We start from the raw sequence: 24,922 nt of genomic DNA, 5'->3' as shown, positions 1-24,922 counted from the left end.
GTAGGATGCAATGCGGAGTATCTAGATCAGCCGTCCGCAACGCTGCTGTTTTTTGATCAGCGCAACCTTTCCCTCTCCCTCCCCTCTTTACAGCTGCTTATGTTTTATTAAAACAATGTGTCATGTGTGTTACTGACGGTGCTCTTTTAATACAAAGGCGTGAAGTCATAATGTTGTAGTCTTTGAAGACGCTTCTCATAAAGCTATACACAGTACAGGAATATGTCCCTGTGCTGAATTCAAACCCTCTCGCCATTTCCTCCTCTGATTGTGATACTTTTATCATTTATTATTTTTCCTGGCAGCGACATGAGTATCAGATTAAGTGTGATTAAGGTTAGCAGGCAAGTTATTCAAGTCTATAAAAAACCTCTTGTAACTGGTTTCATTTGTTTCCCAGTGAACACATACAGTACAAGTGAGTGGAGAGGACAAAATCTGTTTTTGCTTTGCTCAAAAATCCGTAAAATCTTTTCATTCTTTGTATTGAAAATTGTAAAACTGGAGTCGCCACCGGGCATCTAAATGAAGCGTTAGATCCACTGGTGTGTTGCTCTGTCCTCAAATACTCACACAGCGTTGTTCTTCATTGCAGGTTCTCAGCACTAACAGACCGACTTCTAAGACCAATTCGTTGTCCATATCCTTCAACTCCTTGGAGGAGGCCCAGCCCGGCTCTGTTATTGGCTCGGTCCGCCTTCGTGACAGAGAAACCCCAGGAGGGGAAGGGGAGGTGACGTACATGGTGGTGGGGGGTACAGACCGAGATGGGACCTTTGTCGTGGACCGTCTGACCGGAGACGTGTACCTGGCTCGTCCTCTGGACTATGAGCGAGACTCGCGCTACACTCTGCAGATCGAGGTGGATGACCTGTCTCAGGCCCCTCCTAGCAGCACCCTGGTCCACCTGGGCATTGAGGTAGAGGACAGCAACGACCACGCCCCTCAGTTCCCCGAGGACCCCATCACCGTCGTCGTCTCTGAGAGCATGGAGCCCGGCTCTTCCGTCTACACTTTCCAAGCCACAGATAAGGATGGCAGTGGGCCCAACAGTGAGCTGAAGTACTCCATTCTCCACCAATGGCCAAACACGCCTGGCCTGCTAACCCTCGACCCTTCCACTGGGGTTCTCTCTCTGGGCCAGGAGCTGGACCATGAGGTCATCTCCGACCTGATACTGGTTGTTAAGGCAACAGACTCTGCCCATGATGCCAGCCAGAGACGCTGGGGTTCTGTCACGGCCAGGGTGTACGTGACGGATGAGAACGACAATCCTCCAGTGTTCAGCTCGCCAACAGCCGTCAGTGTGATGGAGGACCAGCCGGTGGGCTTTGTGGCGCTCTATGTCATGGCCAGAGACGCAGACCAAGGGGAGAATGGCAGAGTGACCTACAGCATCCAGTCAGGCAACACTGGAGGAGCATTCAGCCTCAACCCTAACACTGGTAAGTCCAGCCCAGTGCCAATGCAGTAGAGTTTAGATTCTCTGCCCGAGCCCGAGCCCGAACTTGACCCACGGGCCGATACTTCCCACCGCTATCCTCGGGCTGGGCCGGGCCGGGCCCTTGATCAAGCGTTTGTGTTTTTTTAATCATTACTTTATTAGCCTAAATCGGTGGGGAGAAAGCTATGCCTCTCCAGCTTCTCCCGTAGCTCTGCATGTCCTGCACTGACTTGAGTGTGAGGTAAACTGTGCTAAATTGTGTCTCTCCCATCTTTGGCACTGTCTTCCATAATTGCGCAACCAGGCCAGATTGTTTCAGATATCTCATGAGTCCTTTAGCAACAGCCAGTGCGTCGGCATACGAAGGACAGTAGCCAATTAATTAGGTAATCAAGACAAAAAAGTCTCCTATATGGTTCCAGGGCTTTGATTATGTTGCCGCCTTGATCTGTTACCCACACTATTCGGCTGAGGATGCTAGGGTCGAGTTTTTTTTTTTTACGTTGAAGTTATCCATTCTGAATAAACAAACAGCGCAGTTTAAATGCTTTGTCCTTGTTGCATTATTCATTAAGATAATTCTAAACAGATTTCTGTAGTTCAAACAACTCGGAATTGTAGTTGAGAACAGCCCACGTATTAAAAAAATTGTCGGGTTTAAATCGGGCTCAAGCTCATAATTACAGTTGATGTGTCGGGCGGGGCCGGGCTCGGACACAACGTTCACGGGCTCGGGTAGGGCCGGGCTTGATTTTTTTGGGCCCGATCTAAGCTTTACAATGCAATCGGTGATGTTGATAGTTGCCATGCGTACATATTGCAGAATCAGATCATTTAAAACATTATGTTATTGAACATAACTTGGGGTTTTGCAGAATCAGTTGCGTTCTGTCTGGTAATAGTGTTGCTTAAGTTATATATCGGAGAGAAATCTTTGAAGAAAATTATGATTGTTATTTTTGGTAAAGTTTAAATTAAACTTCCGGAATGGCTTGTATTGTCCTGTTTAGCCACGAACCTCAAATGCATTGTGGCTCTGTACATATAAAGTACATGTTAGCATTAGATATCAATATTTTTAGCACCGCAAATAGCCGATTGCTACAATCAGTTTACATCAAATTTTCAAGTCTTGGAGTTGTTTACGTATTTCTTACCTGACACACTCCCTTTTGCTACTGTTTCTTCATTTTTATAATACTAAAGCGTTCAGATTTGTCCTCTACCTTTATTCTCCCAGCATCTGTCCGGAATCCTAGTACTTAAAAATGACTTGTGCTGCTTATGCTGAAATATTTTAAATTTAAGCGGACAAGCGAATCTGCATCTGTTCACCTCTGTTTGGATCTTTTCATGGATGTTTTAAGCGTTTGTGCCAGCTCTCAATTTGATTCAACTTGGCATTGCATGTGTACTCACCTTTCCCTGTGCTCCCCATCCCCTTCCCCCAACCACAATTACCAAACCTCCCCTTACATAAACACACACAAACTCCTGTAATACTCTGCTTACGTCTTAGTGCAGCACAACTCTTGCTTCACCTTTCATGACTTATTTCTCTCAGTTGGAGGCCAGACAGACAGAGCAGCCCGCCAAGTATTGAACACACACACACACACACACACACACACACACACACACACACACACACACACACACACACACACACACACAACCCATCATCTGTTATTGTGGATCTATTCCCATGAAAGACCAAAGAACCTCCTGCTCGGGCTTCTGGGAACCATTAGAGAAGGGATCAGTTACGTGTGTGTGTGTGTGTGTGTGTGTGTGTGTGTGCGCACATATGTGTTTGTGTGTGTGCACATATGTGTTTGTGTGCTTGCATGAGACTCTGTCACTTGGTCACCGTTGACCTTGGGCTATTTGGTCCTGTGGGCTTTGTTGTGGTGTTTGAGACACGTGTCAATGTTGACTCCGCCTTCCCCCTTCATGTCACCAACCTGGTTGCCCCCTCCAGCAGTTTGAGTATGGAAACATTCAGCAACTGTCATGCAAGCCACTTGTGCTTGCATAGCTCAGTATGTGCGCTCATCTTGAAGTGTTTTCATGCACACTGGTTATACTGACAGGGTTAATCCTCTGAGCACCTGGTTTGCTCCTGTTTTGGGGTCAGCGACCGGAGACCTGGTACCATCTTTACACACTCTGTTTTCATTACCCTGGCATCACAGTTAACCACAATAGAGAGAACTATCAGGCTATTATTAGGAATATATTTATATATATATATAAGTCACAGAGTGAGACACATTCTCATCATTCATTGTCAGAAGGGAGGTCATTAATTTTCCTTTTTGGAGAGAAGGAGGAGTACACTGGTGGTATGGGGAATTCCTTCTTTGGAAAAGACAGCACCATTCAGGGATTAACACACTACATGTTGATGAATGACTTCTGCATATAAGACAAGACAAATGTGAGTGTTGTCTGAGCAACCTCAGCTAACCCTCACACTGCGGTCCAAAATCTTGGCGCCGCAAACCTGACATAGGCTTAAAATGTTGGAATTGAAAACATCCAAAATAAAAACTTTCCCCTGTTTCCCACATTCTTTTTTTTTCTGCCCATGTGCTATCAGTGACCAGGAATACGGCAGGATCACAGAGGAGTCAAACTTGGTGAAAATATTCCAGCCTGTAACTCCTACCACATTAAAGGCTTAGGGGCAAGTTATCTCAGTCCTAGCAAGATATAAAGCTAAAAAAGAAAGAAAAACCAAAACAGCCCTGGCCCTCCTTTTTTAAACAGTTGCAGCTCATTTTAAAGCATGAAATTGAAATAGAATCAATGCAAGCTCTACCCTCTTATGGCAGGATAATGAAAAGGCAAGGGTGCCCCTAATTTCTACGGAGCACGGCAGGTCTGGCTGTTGCGTGTCTAGAGCATGTGTTTACTGCCTCTTTCTCGATGGCTGTGGCATTCTCCAATGGAAAATCTCATAAACTGTGGCCAGACTGTTGGGCTGTTACAGCAGTGGTGGTGGTAGCACTCAGGTAGGCAAGGCTGTGTGTGTGGAGGAGATTATCTCTGATTTGGCCCTCTCACGGCAACTTTTCACTCTTTCTTTTTAAATCACTTGACTACACACAACCATAGAAAGTGGCATGTTTTATTGCCTTTGATAGCATGCTTTCATACCGTAGTTGCTGTGTGTAACTGCCTCTGTGAAACAGGCTATAATAAAGTACACCCACACACACACACACACACAGGAAATCTCTACTCACATTTCACCCCTGATTCATCTCTCTGCAGGCTCTCTGTCTATTTTCAAACCTCTGGACCGTGAGGAGCAGGACATCTTTAACCTCACAATAACCGCTGAGGATCATGGGATATCCCAGCACTCGTCCAGCCAGCTGCTGTGTGTCCACGTGATTGATGTTAATGATGAGGTGCCCTGGTTTGAGGAGAGCCAGTATGAAGCCCAGCTCTCTGAGAACCAGCCTGCAGGAACTAGTGTGTTGACCGTGTCCGCCTCTGATCTGGACCAAGGTGAGACATACCATGTGCACTGACTTAGTTACTGCAGCTCTGCTACATTGAGCGAGCACTGATTTAGTAATTTGCATGTCCAAATAATACTAGGTAGGTTAAAACTGGTTGGTTGGAACGTGAATGTCTTAGACATCTAAGTTAAAGATAATGTTAATGAAAGTGAAAAATATGTTGCGTATCCACCATCAGAACCACACCTAAATGTAATGGTTTCTTCCTTGGCCCACGCTACATCCTTCCACCAAGTTTCATGGAAATCATGCCAGGAGTTTTTCTTTAACCCTGCTGACAGACAAACAAGCAAATAGAAAAACAAACTGTACCGAAAACATAACCTCCTTGGCAGAGATAAACATAGTCATAGAAATGCTGATTATATGTAGTTATGTGTAACCTAGATGTCAAAATGTTTCAACTAAATTTCGCCTGGTTTTAACCAAGACACGTCAATGTCTTCTAAACTGCAAATAACCTTAAATCTTGCTGTATGTATGTTTGTGGATTTGTTTTTAAATGGATATTAGATCGTGCTGCTTCAGCAATTAAGACGAGCATAAAATGCTCAGCCTTCATGTGCTGAGTATGTGTTCACATTACAGACATTCACAGTTGTTTTTAATTGAGGCCTCAGTGAGGTGGGGGTACAGAAAGGGTGCATTCCCTCAGACTTAGTCAGAAGCACATAAAACAGAAGGATTATAAACTTTCTCTCCAAAAGCAATTAGTGAAGTAAACAGGTGAGGTTGCCAGACTGCTTTCTGTTAGCACGCAATCTGGCGTCCAGACACCTAAGGAAGGGCCCGCACTGCCAGATGCTTAGATAGCAAAACTTATGACAAACAAACACAGTATGGTGTAAGTATACAAGCCAATATGTCAAATATTGACAGTTCATAGAAAGCTTTCTGAGCTTTGGTGACATGTTGCGGTTTTTGTTTTTTACAATCCATTTTTAAATGACAGCAAAGTTACTGTGTGTTTCTCTGTAGGAACCAATGGTCAGGTGACATACGGAGGTATCTCAGAGGAGGCTTTCAGCATCAACCCAGTGACGGGTGTAATAACGACCACTAAGTCGCTGGACAGGGAGCTCCAGGAGTACTACACCGTGACAGGTACTGCCCTCTGACTCTCAGAGAAAACATGCCCTAAGATGACTGCTTTGAGCTACTTTTACTATTTACTATTACGTGTCTTCAGAAAGGTCCCTGGGACCGAAATGTCCACTAATAAAACCAAATGCAGAGGTGAAAAGTGTGTGCAGGAATTTAGATTTTCTTTCTTTTTGAAATGGATCTTTGGGGGGATTTAGTTCCCTGCACCAAAGAGGACACCAAGCAATGGGTGTGCGTGTTGCTGACTGTTCTTCTTGCTTTGAGATATTTAGCATTAAGAGTTACTTTCGGAATTTCAAATTTGCCATGTGGCATTTACCATCTCTTTAAAATCACCATTGATGCTGCATGCATTTTCCCTTTTTTTTTTTTTTTTTGACAGTTTATGCAAAAGACGAAGGCCTTCCACCCAACTATGCCAAAGCCACAGTGAGGATCGGAGTGCTTGATGAGAATGACAACGCCCCTTTCTTTGGGCATCTCTACTACAGCATCAAGGTGCCTGAAAACCTGGAAGCATCGCCTCTGTTTACCCTGAGAGCCACTGACCAGGATGCAGGAGACAGTGGGGAGATAAACTACAAAATTACAGGTGATTTGGGCAATTTGTTTTGTTGAACCGTTTACAACAAAATTATCAGCTCAACTGCTCCCATGATTTTAGCATTTTTGTAACATTTTATAATTGTGATAATCTTTTAAAACCATTTAGTTCAGTTGAAAAACTCAAATTGCATTGAAGAAATAAAAAAATACATAACGGCTTATATGAAAACCACAACCAAAGACGTAGACATACAAAATCAAAAATACAACCATTTGCCATTGCTTTACTTGCAGCGGGAGATCCATTGGGAGACTTCCGCTTGGACAGACTGTCAGGTGTGCTGTCCACTTCAAGGCCTCTGGATCGGGAGAAGAGGGCTGGCTACACGCTAACAGTCACAGCTCAGGACCAGGGCCACGCTCCCCTCAGCAGCAGCGCTACCGTGGAGGTGATCGTTATGGACATCAACGATCACAGCCCCCAGTTTCAGAGTAGCAGCTACACTGCAGACATTTCCGAAGATGTGCCCATCGGCTCACTGGTCCTGGAGGTGAAAGCCATTGACCAGGACCATGGCCTTAACAGCCAGGTGATGTACTTTCTGAGCCGTGGCTCCCAAAGCATGTTCATCATAGACGAGAACACTGGCCGCATTATCACAGCAGCACCCGTAGACAGAGAGAGAACCGCCTCTTACACCTTTGAGGTGTGTGCCACTGACTCCTCCCCTGCAAACCCACGTAACTCCACTGCTCAGGTTACTGTCTACATTCAGGATGTGAACGACAATGCACCCTTCTTCATTCAGGACCCACTTATTGTGAACATCTCCGTCAGCAGCGTGTCCAGCCGCCAAGTGCTGGCCACCATGAGAGCAGAGGACAAGGACTTTGGGGCTAATGGCTCTGTGTTTTATCGGTTCGCCAACCCCGTGAGGGGCTTCACCATCAACTCGCTGACAGGAGACATCCAGGCTACAGAGAAGCTGCAGACTCTGACCCAAAGCCAGAGGACTTTGATAGTTCAGGCCATGGACCAGGGCAACCCGGCTCAGTCTTCCCTGGGGGTGGTTATTATTTATATCAAGGAACAGAGCTACAGGGGGATTCGCTTCTCTCGCACGGCTCGAGATGTCAGTCTGCAGGAGAACGCTGCTAAAGGTTTGGATATTAGATTGAAATCTTTTCACTTGGACATTTGTGAATGGATAGTGGGAATAATAAGTAGTGAAATGTTTTAACCAGTTGTGTTTTTTTTTTTCTCCATCTTATAGGCACAGTAGTAACACAGACTCAGGCCCAGTACCCCGATGGCTCTCAAACTGGTATCAGCTACAGTATTTTCAGTGGAAACAGAATGCAATCTTTTGGAATAAACACCATTACCGGTTAGTACAAAGATGGCAGCATCCACAATAAAACAATGTTTTTTCCAAATCGACAGTGTGACTCATTGTTATTTTTCGTGAACTAGGTGAAATATGGGTCCAGAAATCTGAAGAACTAGACTTTGAGGAGACCCCTAAACTCCGCCTTGTGGTGAAGGCTGAGACGGCATCCTCCAGCTCCTACATGGCTGTCAACTTAATCCTGCAGGACGTCAATGACAACCTGCCACGCTTCCAACTCCAGAACTATGTAGCCTACATTAGAGAGGCACAGGGCTACGATTCCCCTATTATTCAGGTGCAGTAGCCGGTTCCTCACACATTCATTATGGTTGGCTGTTTTTAAAGTGTGAATTTGTTGAAGAAGAAAAGAACTTGTGTTTCAAAAATCTGGATAGTTTCAGCAGTGTAGAGAAACTACTCTGTGTTCTACTGTAAGTGTCCCAATTGAATAGACTATAGAAGCATTTGGGCCATGAAGCCAGCTACATATAGCCCTTTTTTTTATTAACTCTTGACTTCCAAGTCCAAAATTGTTCACTAGATCATGTTACACTGAAACAGCCGTTGCAAATATTTCTATATTTTCATTTTCAAAATGGGCTGGTCATTTCCTTAGGTTGCTGCAGATGACCTGGACCAGGGTCAAAATGGTCAGGTGACCTACTCTATCAGGTCATCATCCATGAGTGGTTTGTTTAAGATTGACCCACTGACTGGCAGCATCACCACTGCAGCTATAATGGACAGAGAGATCTGGACGCAAACAAAGTGAGTTTTGGTCTTTTCCCTCTTTGTCTGTTATCACATACTGCCATGTGGTTCCGCTCAGCTCATGTCTGCCCCTTTACATGTGCATGTTTCATGTTATTTCATTGTTACTCTAAAAATGCCAATCTTTTTCAAATAACTTTGTAATAACTTGTTTAATGGCAAAGCTCAATTCCTGTGCATATTTCCATTGAAAATACCAAATTTTATTGAAAAAAAAAAGTATATAGTATATATATATATATAGCACTTTAACTGCACTTTATGTTTTGTCAGATCAGGGTTTGCTGCATTGACTGTTTAAGTAAAGCCAAAACATTTTGATCGCCCCCTGGTGGTTGGCTGCAGCATAGGTCATAAGCCCCGCCCCCTCCATGTTAGCGGATGTGACATGGACCAAACTAAAAAATAGTACACAAAAAAAGATGATTTCCAAATATGGTTTCTGTTTGTTTTAAAAAAAAAAAAAAAAAAAAAAGGGATGTAATGGGGTGATTGACAGCTGGGATTGACTCACAACTGGTCGAGCGTGTGTATGGGCGGGACTTAGATACCGTGGCTCCACCACCTGACCACTACTGCACAGACTCTGGCTCCAAAATTACAAGATGGCAGAACCCGTATCTGGGATTTTTTGGTTTCACTTTTACAATGGTAGGAAGGGAGACACATTTCTCTATCTTTATATACAGTCTATGGGTCTGATCAGGAGATGGTTATAGAAAAAATTGGGAGAAAATCCCTGCAGATGGTATTTTAAAAATCACATTTTGAACAAATTTAGTTTTATTGATTTTTTTTTATTTGACTTTCAATCACTTAATATTGATGAATTCCAGATTTGTAATGTGGGCTATTTTTTACTGTAAAAAACAAGTATATTGTAATGCTCATTCTGAAACAAAAAGACTCTGATCTTGGTGGGGCTAAAACAATACACAACCAGGTTCTTTATAAAAGGTGAAAGTTCAGACACTGACATTTATTTGTGTACCAGGCTTGTCGTTACGGCAACGGACCGAGGAACCCCGCGGCTGGCTGGCTCTGCCACCCTCACTGTGATCATCATTGACCTCAACGACAACAGTCCCATGATCCCTCTGCATCGGGAGATCCGAGTGCCTGAGGGTAAGTTAGCTTCACAGTTGAAGTTAGCCCGCTGATCTTATCATAAAGCCTCACATCACACTCCCTGGCAAGCTCGCTCCGTGGGGCTCAGGGAGAAAAGTCTGACCCTATGACCAAACAAGCTAATTGCCAAGTTCCTCTCTTCATTTCCTGTCTATTAGACAAGGTTTTTCAGAACAGGATATTTCCAAATAAAGTAAAACTGTCTGTGCTTCATTTCAGCTGCAATCTAAATTTCTTCTTTTCCTGCCTCCCCACCTTATTATCATACAGATGCTCTGATTGGCACAGTTATCACCCAAGTAACAGGAAATGATGTTGACTCAGGGCCAGCCCTCTCCTACACACTCCATCTGGATCCAAACAGCCAAGGCATGTTTGGGATTCACCGGTATGGAGGAGGGGTGTCTCTGACGGGCCTTCTGGACTATGAGGAAAGGACGTGGTACACTCTGACTGTCCGCTCCTCCGACTCTAAACACCAGAGCGAGGCCAACCTCACTGTGCTGGTGGATGATGTGAACGATAACGCCCCCACCTTTACACAGGACCTGTATCAGGTGCAGCTACCTTCACACACCTGTCTTCACACCTGCATTAGCATCAGTGGTGGAATGTAAATAAGTCCATTTACTCAAGTACTGTACCTAAGTACAAATGTTGAGGTACTTGTACTTTACTTGAGTCTTTTCTTTTCATGCCACTTTCTATGTCTACTCCGCTACATTTCAGAGAGAAATATTGTACTTTTTACTCCACTACATTCATCTGTTACAGCTTTAGTTACTTTACAAATGAAGATTTTTGCACACAAAACACATGTAGTTTATACAATTTGATGTTTGATTCTAAAGTAAACTAGCCAACAATATAACGGCCTACAAGTCCAGCTGAGATGATTAGACCATTAATCACAGAACTGTTTGGATTGTTATGTGAGGATTTTTCTGAATTGAGTACTTTTAATACTTTAAGTACATTGTCCTTATGACATATTTCTATTTAAGTAACATGTTCAATGCAGGACTTTTACTTGTAACAGAGTATTTTGCCTTGATGCATTAGTACTTTTACATAAGTGAAGGATCTGAATACTTCCTCCAACACTGGTATTAGCACGTTCGTTAAATTGTTGAAGTATCTGTGACGGATATGTAACTTTATCTCTATTGTGTTTCTCATTAGGTGACTGTATCAGAGCACCTCCCAGCAGGCAGTGCGGTCATTACAGTAACAGCCACTGATTGTGACTCCGGGGACAACGGGAAGATTACCTACAGAGTAATGTCATCAACTAGGGGCGTCTTCTACATTGACCCAAGCAACGGTAAGGTTACTGTGTGCACATTTATGGCTGTTTATAACTATTTTCTAACCAGAGCTCCCCTTAATTACCCTTCATAAAAATCTTATCCCCTACGGCTCTTCTTGGATGCACATTTGGGGTTTGGACATATTTTCAACAGGCATTGCAAAATATTTAATCATTTTGTTCATTAAAAGTCATTGAAAGCCAGATTTAATGTTATTTGCCTCAGATGTTTTGCTTGAGATAGCATCTAAAAATAAAGAGGACTCTTTTTGCCTCAAGCTGTTCGGTCTCCTATTCTCAAGTGCAATTCCTTTTGCCTCAAATAATGTTCCCTTCAAATCTGCCACAGTGTTTAAAAAAGAAAATGCAATTGAATTATTTATCTGAATGATTTATTGTTATTTCTTAAATAGCAAACCACCCTGTCTAATGCACAATGTTGATAATTAAATGATGAGCTCTGCATAGCAGATCAGAACAATGTTTCTCTTTTTCTTTTTAATCTTACAGGTACTCTGTTTGTCAACCAAAAAACCGAGTTTGATTTTAAGAATCCCTCCATCCTGGTGGTTATTGAGGTGCGGGACCAGGGCACTCCATCCCTTTCATCCGTTGCCACTGTCCAGGTCCAAGTGTCCGATGTCAACGACAACACCCCCATCTTTCACCAGTCCGAGTACAGAGCCACTGTGAGTGAAGACGGGCTCCCTGGATCAACTGTTCTGACCCTAGAAGCTGTGGACGGAGACCTGTCCCGGGACAACTGCGGTTTTGATTTTGCCATCGCCAGTGGCAACTCCGGTAATACCTTCCAGATTGAGAGCAGCGTCCGCTTCTTGGAGGGGCAGGGCTTCCAGACGGTCGGCAGCCTGATCCTGGTGGAGGAGCTGGACTTTGAAGCGGTGCCGAGTTATAACCTGACTGTTGTGGTATCGGATCGTGGAATCCCCCAGCGTAGCTCCAGCGTGCCCGTCCTCATCAGTGTTACAGACGCCAATGACAACCCTCCAGCTTTCAGCCGGGCGGACTACAGCGTAGTGCTGAGTGAGGGTGCAGCAGCGGGGACAGAGATCTTGCATCTTTCTGCCACAGATCCAGACTCTGCTCCCAACGGAGAGGTGCAGTACTCCATAAGCTCAGGGGACGAGACGGACCTTTTCCAGGTCGACCGGTGGACTGGAGCCTTGAGGCTGCGCAGAGCTCTGGACAACGAGAGATGGTGGTCCCAAATGATTGTTGTCCAGGCTACTGACGGTCAGGGCCACTACGCTTTGGCCCCAGTCAGTATTGAAGTGAAGGACATCAACGATAACCGGCCCTTCTTTCCCCTCAAAATAATAACTGCGAGCATCAGGGAAAACCAACCCCAGAATGCCTTGGTCACCATGCTGCATGCGATCGACCATGACAGAGGTGTTTTTGGGCAGTTGAGGTACTACATGCTAGACAACTCTAAAGAGGGAAGGGAGGCCTTTCTCATGAACCAAACTTCAGGACAAATACGGACTCGCTCTGCTTTTGACTTTGAGAAGGTGAACTCCTTCCATTTTGTGGCTGTTGCCATGGATGCTGGCAACTATTCTGCTACAGTAACAGTGCAGGTTTACGTAACAGGGGAGGATGAATATGATCCTGTTTTCACCTCCTCTGAGTTCTCATTTGAAGTGCCTGAGGCAGCAAAGAAAGGTCAGGTCATCGGCAAAGTGCAAGCCAGAGATGAGGACGGAGGTGTGGACGGCATTGTCCTGTACTCTCTAGCAGACAGCTCGCCTTATTTTGAAGTCAATAAATCCACGGGAGCACTTTCCTTAAAGATGGACAGCTACAGTACACATGCGAGTCGCTCTAAAAGAGAGGTGCGTGTGATGACACTGGACGTGACGGCTCACAGCCCTCTGGAGACGTCCCGCATAGCAGTGGCAAAAGTTAGCGTAGACGTGACCCATACGTCTTTTGGTCTCACCGCTGACGTGAATATGCTGCTCGTCAGCGTCATTGCAGTTTCCCTTGGGACCATAGTCATACTCATAATAATTGCTGTGGCTCTCTTTTTTGTTAAATTAAGACGTCAGAGGAAGGTGCAAAAAGCCCACGGCCGAACGGCAGCGTCGGGCACCATGCTGCACAAGTTTGAGGAAACAAAGATAGTGGCCAATGAAATGATTTACCACCAAGCCCTCCCCGGATACACGGCTGATCAGAGCAGCAGCAGCGGGGGTCCATACCCTCGTGGAGGATCCCTGGATCCCTCCCACTCCAGTGGGCGTGGCTCTGCGGAGGCAGAGGCAGCCGAGGATGACGAAATCAGAATGATCAATGAATACCCTAGAGTGTCGAGTATCTCCTCGTCCATGCAGGAGCACATCTCTGCCCGAGGCCCGGACTCTGGGATCCAGCAGGATGCGGATCAGCTATCAGACGTGTCCTGCGAGCCTTCCATAGATTGGTTCAAAGGGAAGAAACTGGGCAGTCTGAATGGTACTTTATTAGCTGGCCAGGTGCCAGTATACAGGGACGAGGGGGGTGGGTATGTGGGTGTGGGACGGGGACTGAGCATCTCCCACCCTAAAGATTATACTTTCCCAGAGGATGGAAAGCCTGCTGTGGATGGCTCCCTGACAGCCATCGTAGCCAGTGACGAGGAGCTAAGGGGCAGCTATAACTGGGACTACCTGCTAAACTGGTGTCCGCAGTTCCAACCTTTAGCTAACGTCTTTACCGAAATAGCACGTTTAAAAGACGAAACAGCTCCTCCTCATCCTCGCAGGTCATTTCACCACAAAGCAAAGGCAGAGACCAGAATCGACCCCCCGCCTCTCATAACCTCTGTGGCCCACCCCGGGGCCAAAACCGTACCTCCGAAGCCTGCTGTAGGGAGGACCTTCCCCCACCTCGCGTCTTTACGAAGATCTCCCATCAGCGCAGAGGGGTCCATCTCCTCCGCCGCCATGTCTCCGAGTTTCTCCCCCTCTCTCTCACCGCTGGCTGCACGCTCTCCCGCAGTCACGCCCTTCAGTGTCTCCCAGGGCCCCTCTGCGTCAATGATCAGCACAACCGAACACAATTTAGAACACAGCGAGGAGGCAGAGCTGCGCATTTGAAACTCTACCGACACATTCTTCAAGGGGTGAATTAAAAATGAGTCATTTCTGTCCCAGACTTGTTCTACTGTATGACCACAGCGGCTGCAACCTGAAATGATTCAGTGCTATTCTCGAGAGTACACAAGGTTACGCTAAGAAGTCCAAATAGCTGAAGTTGTGGTGCTTACTGAAGACAGACTGAACTACATGACTAACAGGCCAAAATGGACTATGCCTTCATTGTGTTTGTGTGAAAGGAACTCCTCATTCTTCTGTTGATCAGTGTTAATTTGCACATGCGAATGGAGATTCATACATGATGTCAATATTTTGTACTAAAGCATTGTCTATATTTTTATATTTCCATGTGGTTTCTGACAAGAAATGGCATTAAAGTGTCAAGCGGTTTGCTCAAACCTCAGAATTTATTTCTATATTTGTATATTTGTAGTTTGTACTGTATACTTGTTTGTACTGTAAGTTGTTTTGATCTTGTAATTCCTAACCTTGTGGTTTTAAATGAAGCTCTTCATCATTGCTTTATGAATTGGGATTTTTGTAACAGATTATTGTCAACATTTACAGAGGAAGAGACGTCCTTGCTTGGACAAACGAAACATCAGGCAGAAAAGACTATTGTGTGATCAGATGTTCTGCGGATCCAGTGTTTGATCTCACATCAAAAGGCAATCATGAATGTGAAATGCTGAAAAGTTGTCTTATTCCACACACGTCCCTTCAGAAAAATGGAACTCGACATCCAATAATCCTGTTGTTCAGGTGCCCTGGCTTTAATTTCTCACAGCAAACCTTAATGCTTTCATTTTATTGTGAAAATAATTCCCGCGAGGAAGAACATTGAGCAGCTACGTGGTAAATGTAAAACATTTTGCTCTACCAGCAGCCATCATTTCAGAGAATGTAAGCATGTGTCAGTCATTTGTCTACTCCTCTAATGTTCCTCAGTAAAATAATAAAGAAACGTTACTTAAGCTCTAAATCAGTGCCATCCTGACACTGAAATTTGCAGCAGCTTTTTCTCCTTTTTGACCTGATTTTTTGTATAGATTTACTGACAAACTGTAATGAATGTTATTTTGGACCACATTTGTCCCCTCTTTTTTAATAGCACTATAAATAATACTATATGAATTAAAAGTAATACTAACAAATGTTACATACGGTATGACGGAAGTATGAAAAAAGGTATTTTTATGAATGTTCAAACACCACCAGAGAATGTTTAATGAAAAGAAATCCATGTCATGAACGTGTACATGTTCAGCCGTAATTCACGTAACGCTTTTACACAGATGCCTATGCTATAAATACATTTGTGATCATAATTGTGTTAATTGTGTTTGGCAGACTTTACAAAATTAAATAATGTGTGAACTTGCATTAATAACTACGTAGAGCCCTGCTGTGGCCTAAATGTGGCTTCCTCTCGCCTTGATGATTATGAAAGTATTTTGTTTGCTTATTCCCCAGTTTTAAACCCTTGCTAACATTACCTTAAGCAACACTAACATTCTGCAGTATTTTTTTTAAAGTTATTATATATGTAGACTTCGGAAGCTGAGAGGCTAAGTAAATTATTTACAAGGATGCTATTTTTGACCATGGCCAAATATACATGAACACTACCTATTTGATAGAAGGTACCTTGTTATTTGTTTTGTTTCATATTGAACAGTGTTACCTGCCACTTACGTTTCATATTTGTCCAAATTGTGCGTGTTGTGGTAACCTGACTCCACCAGATGGATTGCTTCACATTTGCTCGGCATATCCATCTGGGAACTTTCCATTGGAGAACTTTTGGGAAGGGGCGGAAATACTGGTTAGCTGATTGGATGAACCATCTGTCTATAACCTATGTTGCTGATAGACGGGCCAAATAAACCAATCAGATCCACGAAGCGTATGAAAATACAACTACAAGCCCGCCCCTGCTGCTGCAGGCAAAGCACAGCTCGTTAGCTCGGCATGCAAACATGTCGGTAAAGGATATTTGCTGTTTGTGTAACGAGGCTTTAGGAATAAAAGGAACCATTTCAGGTTCACGGACCATATTCCAAAAGAAGGATCCAAGAGAAAAAAAGCATTAGCGAGCGGCTACCGCTGTCTCAAAAAAAACTGGTTAGCTGATTGGATAAACCATCTGTCTATCACCACCTAACCCACCTCAAAACCAACACTGATTGGCCCGGTCGTTTGGCTAACGGCTCCAAATTTTCTCTGCCTCAAGATGCCAGACTGATCTGCGAGTGGAAAACTGGAGCTCGCAAGATCAGGACGGTCTCACGAGGCTAGTGTTATGGTGCCATAGAAGAGACGTTCCTCACTAGCTCGTCCAGAGAAATGTTTTGAGCAAAAAAAGTGCCTGATTAAAGTACTCATGTGAACACATTGTCGTCTCTGTCACTTCTTTCTCAGCTCAGAATAATGGTAACGTATGGAAACGAACCATGTGATTATAGTTGTTATGTGCAGTTAATCCATAGATAAATTCAGGATAACAAGTGAAAGATCCCAAAGATAACCAGTGTCTTGCATTCGATTTGTCCAACAAGCAGGCAGTGACGTGACATTTGTTGACCAATGTTCTACCCTGAGGGTTTAGAAGTTGGGCCGCTCTGATCACTGATGTTTTGTTAATTTAAGTACCTTCAGAAGGCATTCCAGACTCCCAAAATCTAAGTACAGCTAAAGTATCTACCCTGTAACCTCAGGCTTATACTTTGTATAAACTGTGCAACTCAAAACCCATTATTGTCCCAGGGGCAATTGGATAAATGTACAAATGTCAAACAGCCCAGTTCAGTCCCAGTATTGTCCCAATCTTAAGAAAACGTATCTCATATGAACAATATTTGACTTAATGGTAGCCATTAAGCGTTATTTAGAACTTGATAGGCAAATATGATGTAACACATTCACAATACCATAACAAGTTATTTGAAGTAATGGCTTTACAGATGTCTCCCCGCTGTCTCCCATTTCTACTGAAAGAAGCCATGAACAACAACAAGAAAGTTGAAGCTTTTCCAGCACAGATGAAGACAAAACACAAGACTCTGAAATAAAACACACTGGAATCCAAAAAGAAACCTTCAGTTGCTCCACATCAAATTCTCAGATCAGCCTTATTTTATTCTATTCTATTCTATTCTATTCTGTTTGTTCAAATTAGCACCACATTAACATGGAGCCAGACCTATTTCCATCCTGTGTTTATTTTCTAACGCCCATTCGTCAATTTGGCCAAAAGGTCTCATTCACATTATGTTTTGCAGCTCAGAAGTCATTCATCATGTAACACTGACCACACCAAATCCCAGGTCAGATCTCAATTTCTTATCTTTAGGCGTATGCAGCTGATGTTCTCACAACAATTCTTAAAGTATTATTACTTCTCTGTTATTGTGCCTGGACTCTTTGTTTTGCTACTTTAGAAATACCAGTGCATGTTGCTGTTTTTACTAACTGCCCTCAATTTCTATTCCCCAGATCATATAACACATAAGAACAACTTGGTGAAGTAAAGCAAAGTTGAGAAACATGTACAGTCAGGCTTAAGTTTACTTAGTCTATATCGACGACGTTCCACTTCCGAGATTGCTCCGGTGCCACCGGAAATCCTGCCGGATGTCCCTCTTTTTACTTAGATGTCCCACACCTTCCACTTCCTTTGTGTTGGCGTTCTAAACTCCGGCCAATCTCTGCAGGGTAAATCCAGACAGCTAGCTAGACTATCTGTCCAATCTGAGTTTTCTGTTGGACGACTAAAACTACTTTTGAACGTACACATGTTCCACCAAAACAAGTTCCTTCCTGAGGCTATATAGCAGAGGCACCGTCATTGAGTCCGGTGCGTAGACAATTGTGATTGGTTTAAAGAAATGCCAATAAACCACAGCATATTTTTCTCCCATCCCGGAATGCTGTGTGGACTAGCCAGACCCTCCTTCGCAGCGCTGTGGAGGAAGGTCTGGCACTGTGAGACTAGAACTAGAATTGTTTCCTTATTGTAAATAAATCATCTGCATATAAAATTGAATACTCGTTCTCAAAAACATCCAAAAGACTAAAAACTATGATTTCTTGTTTTTACCCCAATGAACTGTTCATCAAACGGCAGAAAGTTCATGTTGGCTAGTGTAATGATATCAACTTTTCTCTCTTTCTGAAATGCATTTGTCAGAGCTCCTTTGAACTTTTGCACACGTAAAGATGAATGCATGTCAAAAAAGTTTACTAAATACTGTTATTTTTTAATATCCAAACCCCACCTGTCATGGGAACTCATTGCATCACTCCAATATTCCCTGAGGCAGGACAACACTCCTGCTGCCTGATGAAACAGAGCTGTAACTGGACCGGCGCTGTTAGTTGGCTCCAAGGCCTGCCTCTGACTGGTTGTGCAGCTGAAACCTAAACCCTGTGGTATTCTGAGCAATTACACACACACACACACACACACACACACACAGGTGAATTCATGTGTGTATTTTTTCTCCCTGGACTGGAAATATGGGCGGATCTGGCTGAATGGGACAGCCCGCTGATGATAGATAAACTCAGCTTGAGCGTCATAGCAGACTCAGGGTATGAGATAAATGCTGTGACCCACACTGACCCACCTTGGATCAAGGGCCAGTATATACACAACAGAACTCAGATGATATGAGAAAGAGGGCAAAAGCCAAGTCATTACTCAAAGCTTAAATTAAAGGGCTCTGCGGAGACCAAATGAAATCTATCATTTTCCCAAAAAACAAAGAGTGGATACACAGGAGGCTGCTCTGTTAACATGCAATCAGTGCCAGGCTGGCCTTTTCCCTACCCTGACGTACTGCGACAACCTGTGTCTCTTACAGAGTTGGCAATGCTGTCATGCTTATAAAAATCCCTGATCCTGCAGTTTTTCAGCAGTCTTAACCTGCTATTTACTTAGTTCACTTAATATTTATTGTGTGTATTTGTTTACCTGCATATATATATTTCTGTCCATTAGGCCTGGTTATGATAACATTGTACTCATCATGTCCATCGTAGATAGTTTGGGAAATGTGGACTCCGACAAGCTTATTGTTGATTGAGACTGCATATAGAAACACAAATGGGTCCTCTCTTTATTGAATATTGAAAGTCAATGAAAACTGAAGGGTGTTTACGCTGTCATTTCAATTTTCAGTTTGGAAACTAGCAAACCATTTTCTCGCACTTGCTAATACTTCTGTAGCATGCACAAAAGCTAAATCAAAAGTGAACAAGAGCTTCACACTAATAAATCAGTATGTGTACATGATTATGACATGTGGGGCTACCAACAAGTTAACCAGGAAGGGGAGCCACTATGCTAAGTAGTTTCCTACAAAAGCTACTGCACATGGTTTTACAGGAGACTACTTTGTGTGTTTACTTTCAGATGAACCCTATGAGAAGGGATTTAAATACCATGGTTTCCCTTTAAAACTTGGAAAGTCATTTGTATTCTATTTCCGTGTGTTCATTAAGCTACCTGTGTTCATGCTGTTCATGCTTAAAGCTGCTTTTTCACAGAGAAGGCATCCAGCCTTTGAAATCTTTGAACCTGCTGGAGAACAAAAGTCTTGTTATTCATATTGATCAGTTCCACACTTTGATCAAAGAAAATTGTTAGCAACTAATTTCATGCATTGCTGAATGATTCCCCTTTGTTAGCAGTATAGCACCCTTCTCAACAGCTGTAATCTTCTTTTTTTCTTGTAACACAATAAGCTCTCTAATGCCATTTCTGCGAAGCATATTGCGTTGCTTTGATTATGTGGGCGCTGCTTGTCTCAGTGAAATTATGCCGAATCAAAAGCCTGTATAAGTTGCATAATTATGATCATGATTACCTTTTTCTGATGGGGCCTGATCACATCTCATAGTGTTTTATTTTCCTCATGCAAGTTTCAACGATATGTCTCTAAACAAAAGGAATGGATGTCTGAAGAGGATTTTAGTGTTGACTACTTGCATGTCATTAAACAGTAACAGTACCTCTAGAAAAAGATGGATGAAAAATCATTTGTTTTCTCTTTCTAAATTTTATTTGACAGTTGCATTCCAGCTCACGGTGTAACGGATTGCTATCGGGGCAAGTCGTCCATTATTAGTGCAAGTCTTATAATGTACTTTACCATGTTGTATATAGTACACATTTGAATACAAATAGTATGTAGTATTGGGTGTTTGTCTCAACCCTTTAAAATGCTGAGTTTGAATTTCTCCAGACATTTATGCAAAATACACTTCATGATGAGTTCCAAACTTGATCCATTATATAAGTGAGTAAACAATATTAAAGTGGCCATATTATGCTCATTTCAGGTTCATAATGGTATTTTGAGGTTGTACCAGAATAGGTTTACATGGTTTAATTTTCAGAAAACACCATATTTTTGTTGTACTACACATTGCTGCAGATCCTCTTTTCACCCTATGTGTTGATATCTCTTTTTTAGCTACAGAGTGAGACATCTCACTTCTGTTCCATCTTTGTTGGGAGTCGCAGTAGCTAGATAAGGATCACATCAGATAGCTGTTTGTTTCTACAACTTCAGTCAGTACAAGGCAGGATTAGCCGGGACTTCCAACTTTGCGTGGAATACCTGCAGAACTGGGACACGTAAGTAGTTCTTTTGTAGATTATGGTGAACTAGTGTGTTTTGTAGCAGTGTTTTGCCATTGAGAATGAGCTAGCATGCTAGCGCTAGCATGCTACGGTTAGCCACCTCGTCTCGGCTGCTGACGTAGAAAGCCCTGCCGATTTCGAACAGCTCATCCGGAGACTGGAGGCAGAAGACATTCAGAAACAAGTATCTCACTCAAAACAGCATGGATGGAGTTTGTATGTGTGTGGAAGCACCAGAGACACAACATACAAACTCAGAAAAAGTGATTTTTTTTCATAACACTAAGACATAGCGCCTGATTTTTATCAGATTTTACTTAATAGACCACCTGAAAATGGGTGCGGTGATGTAGTTCTACCAAAAAATATGGCAAATTCTTTGGCCAGTGAAAATTATAATTATAGTCAATTAGTTATCTCACCAGGCATTGACAGTTGACTAAAACCGTAATTGGTGACTAAGAGTGCAACAGGTCAGACGTTTTGAATCAGCCTGTCTACATAGAAAAAGACCTGCAGTCAAATCTGGTTTGGTTCATTTGGATTTGCCAACTAAGGAACAGGATCCAACGCATAACTTTCATTACAACAGGCTAGTAATGAATGATGTGATGTATGTAATGTACAACACGTCCTCAGAACCATACGACCGTATGGGTCTATGACGAAGGCTCTTCCATTTTTGGATGACACATGGTAAACCCACTCAGGTCACAAAGCACCCAGACAATTTATTTGCAGTCACACTTTTATACATATCATTCAGTAAAACACTGTTGAAAAAAAAACACCACATTACATTAGTTTAATCAGTTCAGTTTATTCATTTAAGTCATTTCTATTTTACAACAAACTATGTTACTTAACCATTATTTTGAACGCTCTTTCCTCTCCAGTCCCTGGGTCTGAACCCGAGCTGAGGCAAAGTGCTGCATCAGAGGCTACAGCAGTCCCACTCAGGTGTGCTGCTGGTGGGAGATACCATTTATCTGGGTCGTAGATTTTCTAGTTGAAAATGTGTGTACGTTTTTGTGTTTTCTAAAGTTAGATGAGTGGAAAATGGTTTGTTCAAGAGTCTGTTATTTGTTTATGGTAGAAAAAAGCAGTGAAATTATGAATGTCTAAATGGTAACACAATCGAGAGATAATTGAAGCAATTAAGAGTTATTCGGTCTAGTGGGAGGGGCTTAACATATATAAGCCTCTGGCCACCTAAGCATGGAGGTAGCTGCACTACAGGTCACCCCATTAGCATAATTACTGGACTTTTATTTTCTGACTAACCATACAATATAACAATACAGTGGTGAATTTTAGGGCTGCACGATATAAGGAAAATATATAATTGTGATTATTTTGACTGATATTGCGATATGATTCACGTTATTGGAGGGAATGATCATTTTTGTATCATTATTCTCATTTTCATTGAAAAATATTAAAATTCAAAATTGAAATCATTGTGTGTGTGATTTACGCGAGGATCTATACAAAGCTTTTTTCTTTATTCTGTTGAATAGCATTTGTAGGCCGGGACGTCTCTGCTTTAACAAATAATGCACTAGTCCATATTGAGATTTAGATTACAATTGCAATTAATTGTGCAGCCCTAGGGCCAAATCTACATGTGTCTAGTGTTGAGACACATTCTAGAGAAGTCCTTCTGTGGAGTTGCTCATTTAAAAATGCGCTGGGGCACAAGATGAGGACCACATGGTGTCAGAGGACTGAAGGTTTTGTGCAGCATGCCTACCTGACATTAAAGGTAGCCAAAAAAAAAGAACCCTTACTCAGATGTTCCAGAGAACTGTCATGCTCTGTAGCAGTAGAGGACTTATGTAGCCCTGAAGGCACAATGACTTTAACGCCTGGAGGATATAATGGTTTTAACATGGCTTCTGCAGAAGAGCTTGTGCCATGGGTCCTTCTCACTGTCTTATGTTCAAAAGCACTTTCTATAATGAAGCTACCAAAATAGGGAGGCTTTCAAAGGTAGTTAACCAGGTCAAGATAATGTCTCTTTTTTTTAATAATCTAGGCAATGATCTCATCTTGATGACATAGTATATGATGTGACAGATAAAAAGATGAATACCAGCTGCAGAGTTTAGTCAACTGTGAAGTGAATCACAGAGAAGGATATGGGCTTATGGACATAAGGAATGAGAATCTTTGCATTGGGGTGTGAGCTGCTTTGTCTGCAGGCCGTTTGGTAAGGGTCAGACCCTTCTCTGGAGAAGGCCAGGCTACCGTCCAGTTAAAATGAGGCCCGACCAGAGAGAGGTCTCTCTGTTCATGCTTGGATTACCCATAAACCCCTCATACCTGCAGCTTGCACGGAAGTCTCTCTGCTTGTTCCCTAAGCAGAGGGCCAGGCTCTAGGGATGCTCCAACCCCAGCTTACCACAATCCTTTCTCCAAACACTCCAGAGAGACTTTTTTCCCCCCTCCGATCATCTTGTCTCTTACGAGTTCTGTTTTTTTACCCGGCTCTCTCTTCAAGGTCTTGCCAGGCTACTTGCGTGACTAGAAGGAGTGGAAAAAAAAGGTTTCAAAACCCATTGGCACGCGAGCCCCAGATCTATTTTTGGAGAGCGTTCTTTTTTTCTTTGAAAACAAAAAAGCCACAGGGAGAAATAGGCAATACTGGGGTGAAGGGGGTCTGTTTCTCATTTGGCCGGGCCTGCCTCCTGTCCTGCCCCGCCAGCGTCAGAACCACAGCACTATGGGGAAAGAGGGTGGCTCAGACTAGGGAGGAGAAGTGTTTTTCCTGCAAAACCGCGGCCAAAGCTATGGACCCTCATCTTAGCCCTTGTCACTTAGCAACCAGCCCAACCTGCTTCCCATTACCAGGCCATCTGCTTGTGTTTCAGGTTTTACTTTGTTTTGATTTGTTTCGCCCCTTTTTTAACTTTTGTCTTAAATTCGCCGTGATTAAATTACTGCATTTAAATTCAACCTTCATTGTTAATTCGGCGATGTTCGGTAGGCCTGCTGCAGAAGCATTTACTGCAGTGCAAGCCCATGGCTTAGCCTCGGTGATTTGTTGCAGTTATTGTGTACAGCGGTCTGTGGAGGGGACAGACGATGAGATAGGAATTCAATAAATTATGCATGGGGCGTTTATTGTTTTGACAAATGTGAATATATTCTTCACTGTTTGTAGCACGTTATATTTACAATAGAGTGTTACAACAGCTCTGACTTTGGTGCATTTAACTGGAGTCAGTCCTTTTGATGTTACAATAAAATTTCTGCAATTGTTGCGACTGCAAGACATTGTTGATGTTGGATAGCAACAAAATGATCAGCTGCACAGTGAAAGCCCTGTAAAAAAAAAAATCAACCCCTTCATTTATCTGACAGCAACACAATTAACATACTTTAAGCATAATTTTACAACTGGCATATGTTATCCTCTTTGATTGTTGATGAGCATGTTTGTTTATGCCAAGTTAAGATTTTCTTTGTTCTGCTGAGACAAGACATGGGATCTTGTCTGAAAAATACTGTAATAAATAAAATTGATGATGATGTAACTGTTTTTAAGACTTTCATTTAGGGCCATTAAGGCTGACAACTAATCTGAGTTTATAATGACAACAGTTGTAATTATGGCAATCTGGGCAAAAGATGCAGCAGTCTGTCAGTCTGATGGGCCAAAACATTATGGCATGAATGAAAATGGAGAGCTCTGCGGTTGTACAGTATAATGACTCACAGCAGTGTGCTGCTGCGCTGATGACGAAGTGTTTCCCATCACTGATTCTGTGTTGGGAAATTTCTTGACTTAGGAAAACCACTCTGCCCTCAACTGATTCTGTGAAAACAAAAGCCTCTTCTCCTTCAAATATTCTGTACAACAGCAGAGTACATGTCTTAATATCCCGACGCACAGTATTGGTTTAGAGCCTAGTACCATGACTCCTTGTTATTCACTTTAAAG

At 42.9% G+C, this 24,922-nt stretch overlaps 1 protein-coding gene across 1 annotated transcript in view; it reads left to right on the top strand.

The window, feature by feature from the left end:
• The window catches only part of LOC114551763 (protocadherin-16), a 114,392-nt gene extending 98,279 nt beyond the window's left edge, over positions 1 to 16,113 (top strand). Inside the window, exons 10-21 of the mRNA XM_028572723.1 lie at positions 596 to 1,445; positions 4,724 to 4,963; positions 5,956 to 6,081; positions 6,464 to 6,673; positions 6,922 to 7,788; positions 7,902 to 8,015; positions 8,102 to 8,313; positions 8,635 to 8,786; positions 9,784 to 9,914; positions 10,188 to 10,474; positions 11,100 to 11,241; positions 11,737 to 16,113. Of these exons, the coding sequence (XP_028428524.1) occupies positions 596 to 1,445; positions 4,724 to 4,963; positions 5,956 to 6,081; positions 6,464 to 6,673; positions 6,922 to 7,788; positions 7,902 to 8,015; positions 8,102 to 8,313; positions 8,635 to 8,786; positions 9,784 to 9,914; positions 10,188 to 10,474; positions 11,100 to 11,241; positions 11,737 to 14,327 (5,922 nt within the window). The 3' untranslated portion in view covers positions 14,328 to 16,113. The remainder of the gene's footprint in view (positions 1 to 595; positions 1,446 to 4,723; positions 4,964 to 5,955; positions 6,082 to 6,463; positions 6,674 to 6,921; positions 7,789 to 7,901; positions 8,016 to 8,101; positions 8,314 to 8,634; positions 8,787 to 9,783; positions 9,915 to 10,187; positions 10,475 to 11,099; positions 11,242 to 11,736) is intronic.
• Positions 16,114 to 24,922: the final 8,809 nt, after the last annotated feature.

The sequence above is a fragment of the Perca flavescens genome, chromosome 3 (assembly GCF_004354835.1).
Source record: "Perca flavescens isolate YP-PL-M2 chromosome 3, PFLA_1.0, whole genome shotgun sequence".
Classification (NCBI taxonomy): Eukaryota; Metazoa; Chordata; class Actinopteri; order Perciformes; family Percidae; genus Perca; species Perca flavescens.
Note: the sequence above shows the minus strand (reverse complement) of the source record. Positions and strands in the feature narration are given on the sequence as shown.